This window comes from Atta cephalotes (genome assembly GCF_000143395.1).
Source record: "Atta cephalotes unplaced genomic scaffold scaffold00037, whole genome shotgun sequence".
Taxonomy (NCBI): Eukaryota; Metazoa; Arthropoda; class Insecta; order Hymenoptera; family Formicidae; genus Atta; species Atta cephalotes.
In genome coordinates this window covers 428,325-430,221 of record NW_012130101.1, presented here as the reverse complement: position 1 = coordinate 430,221, position 1,897 = coordinate 428,325, and the positions used below count along the sequence as shown (strand labels likewise).

The following is a 1,897-nucleotide window of genomic DNA, read 5'->3' as shown; positions in this document are numbered from 1 at the left end:
TTAGAAACGCGTCCATCAAGCCTCTCGATCTGCGGCGTCAACGGCACGGTAACCTCGACCAATCACGTGATTGGAATCAAATTACAATTGTGACTCAACTCTTTCACCGCGGCTATCGAATGCATCGTTACTGATCGGATTACTGGCAAAATTCCGACGTTTTCTTTGGGACGGGATAAATTTAATCTTCCGCGCAACATTCGTTAGCTGATCCGCGATTTCACATATTGTCGGATATTGATCTTTTAATCGGAATGGGCTTGTTTGGAATTTAATATGCGTCGGTCAAGTCAAGTCTTCAGACAAGTATCCAAAAAATGCGATTGGGCTGGATTTTGGCGGATCATTTGGACAGCACCATATCGACTACCGCAAGGGTCCACTCGCTTCACGCGTTCGTAATGTGGAATTATACGAACATGTCAGTCTGGCAAATGGACGACATCTTCAACCACACAATTACATAATGGAGGAAAACATTTACGAGCGTCACTTTTTAGACAACGTATCTCAAAACTCTCAAGGCAGATATACAGTCAAGCTTCCAATCAAAGAGCATATTAAATAACATTGGCGATTCGTGTGAGTCTGCTCTCAAGCGATTGAAGGGCATCGAGAAACGTTTCAAGCGCGATCCTACACTTAAACTTCAATACGCGGCGTTTCTCGACAAATATTTATCGCTGGGACATATGCGACGCATGGAGTTATCCATTGCGGAAGAAACAATATCATTTTATCTTCCCCATCATTACGTCTTCAAAACGGTCGGGCAAGCGTCGAAAATCCGTATTGTATTCGATGCATTTTGCCGCAGCAATTCCGGCGTATCATTAAACGATGCTCTTCTAGTGAGATCTACCATTCAACAAGATTTGATCTCAATTTTAATGCGTTTCCGTTTTTTCACTTATGTCATCACTGCTGACATCATAAAAATGTATCGGCAAATTTTAATGCATCCATCTCAGATGCGCCTGCAGAGAATTCTCTGGCGCAATGATCCTTCTGCTAATGTCGATACGTACGAACTCACTACCGTCACTTACGATACAGCTTCCGCGTCATTCTTGGTCACCAGATGCCTTAAGCAGCCGAACAGCACGCTCATCAATTTACTCGCGGTTCAACATGCGTCGTTCGAGATTTTTATGTCGATGACATGCTCACTGGAGCGGATACAGTCGACGAATTAAAACTAATTCGCGATAAAACCATTTAACTATTAAAATTAGGAGCATTCGAGTTAAGCAAATGGGCCTCGAATTGCCCTGAATTATTAGAAACAGACAATCGTGATCGTGTACCGATCATTATCAGAGATAATGCTGCGGACTCATGTATTCTGGGCATACAATGGAATCAATGTTAGGATACGTTTCAATTTCTCTGCAAACTTGATACAGAATCTCACGTTGTATCAAAACGAGTCATACTTTCCGAGATCGCTAAATTGTTCGATTCTCTGGGCCTTCTGGGTTCGGACATGTGATCGCAAAGCTCATCTTGCAAGACTTGTGGCATCCAATGGAACGAGTCCGTTCCTCAGGATATTCCTCAGGATTATTGGATCACTCTCAGAACACAGATGAGTCATTTGAATCAAAATTCCTCGATGTGTTAAAGTCAATGTTCATCAGCTAATCGTGGAAGTGCACGGATTTTGCGATGCCAACGCGCGTTCGGAGCCTGCATATACCTTCGCACCAAGCTCGGTCTCAACGACCATCACTCCAAGTTGCTGTGCTCAAAGTCTCGCATCGCGCCGTTCAAAACCGTTTCGTTACCGCGATTAGAGATATTGGCCGCTTTACTATTGGCGCGCTTAATCAACAAGATTAGAGAGTTTGAAATTCTCGCAATGCCCGACTTATCTATGATCGGACTCAACGATTGC

The 1,897-nt window shown here is 43.5% G+C and overlaps 1 protein-coding gene across 1 annotated transcript; it reads left to right on the top strand.

Moving 5' to 3' along the window:
- The first annotated feature begins 317 nt into the window (after nucleotides 1–317).
- Nucleotides 318–1,196, top strand: LOC105621812. Its single transcript, XM_012203264.1, has 2 exons — nucleotides 318–398; nucleotides 501–1,196. The coding sequence occupies exons 1-2, from the start codon at nucleotides 318–320 to the stop codon at nucleotides 1,194–1,196; spliced, it is 777 nt and encodes a 258-aa protein (XP_012058654.1).
- The last annotated feature ends 701 nt before the right edge of the window (nucleotides 1,197–1,897 follow it).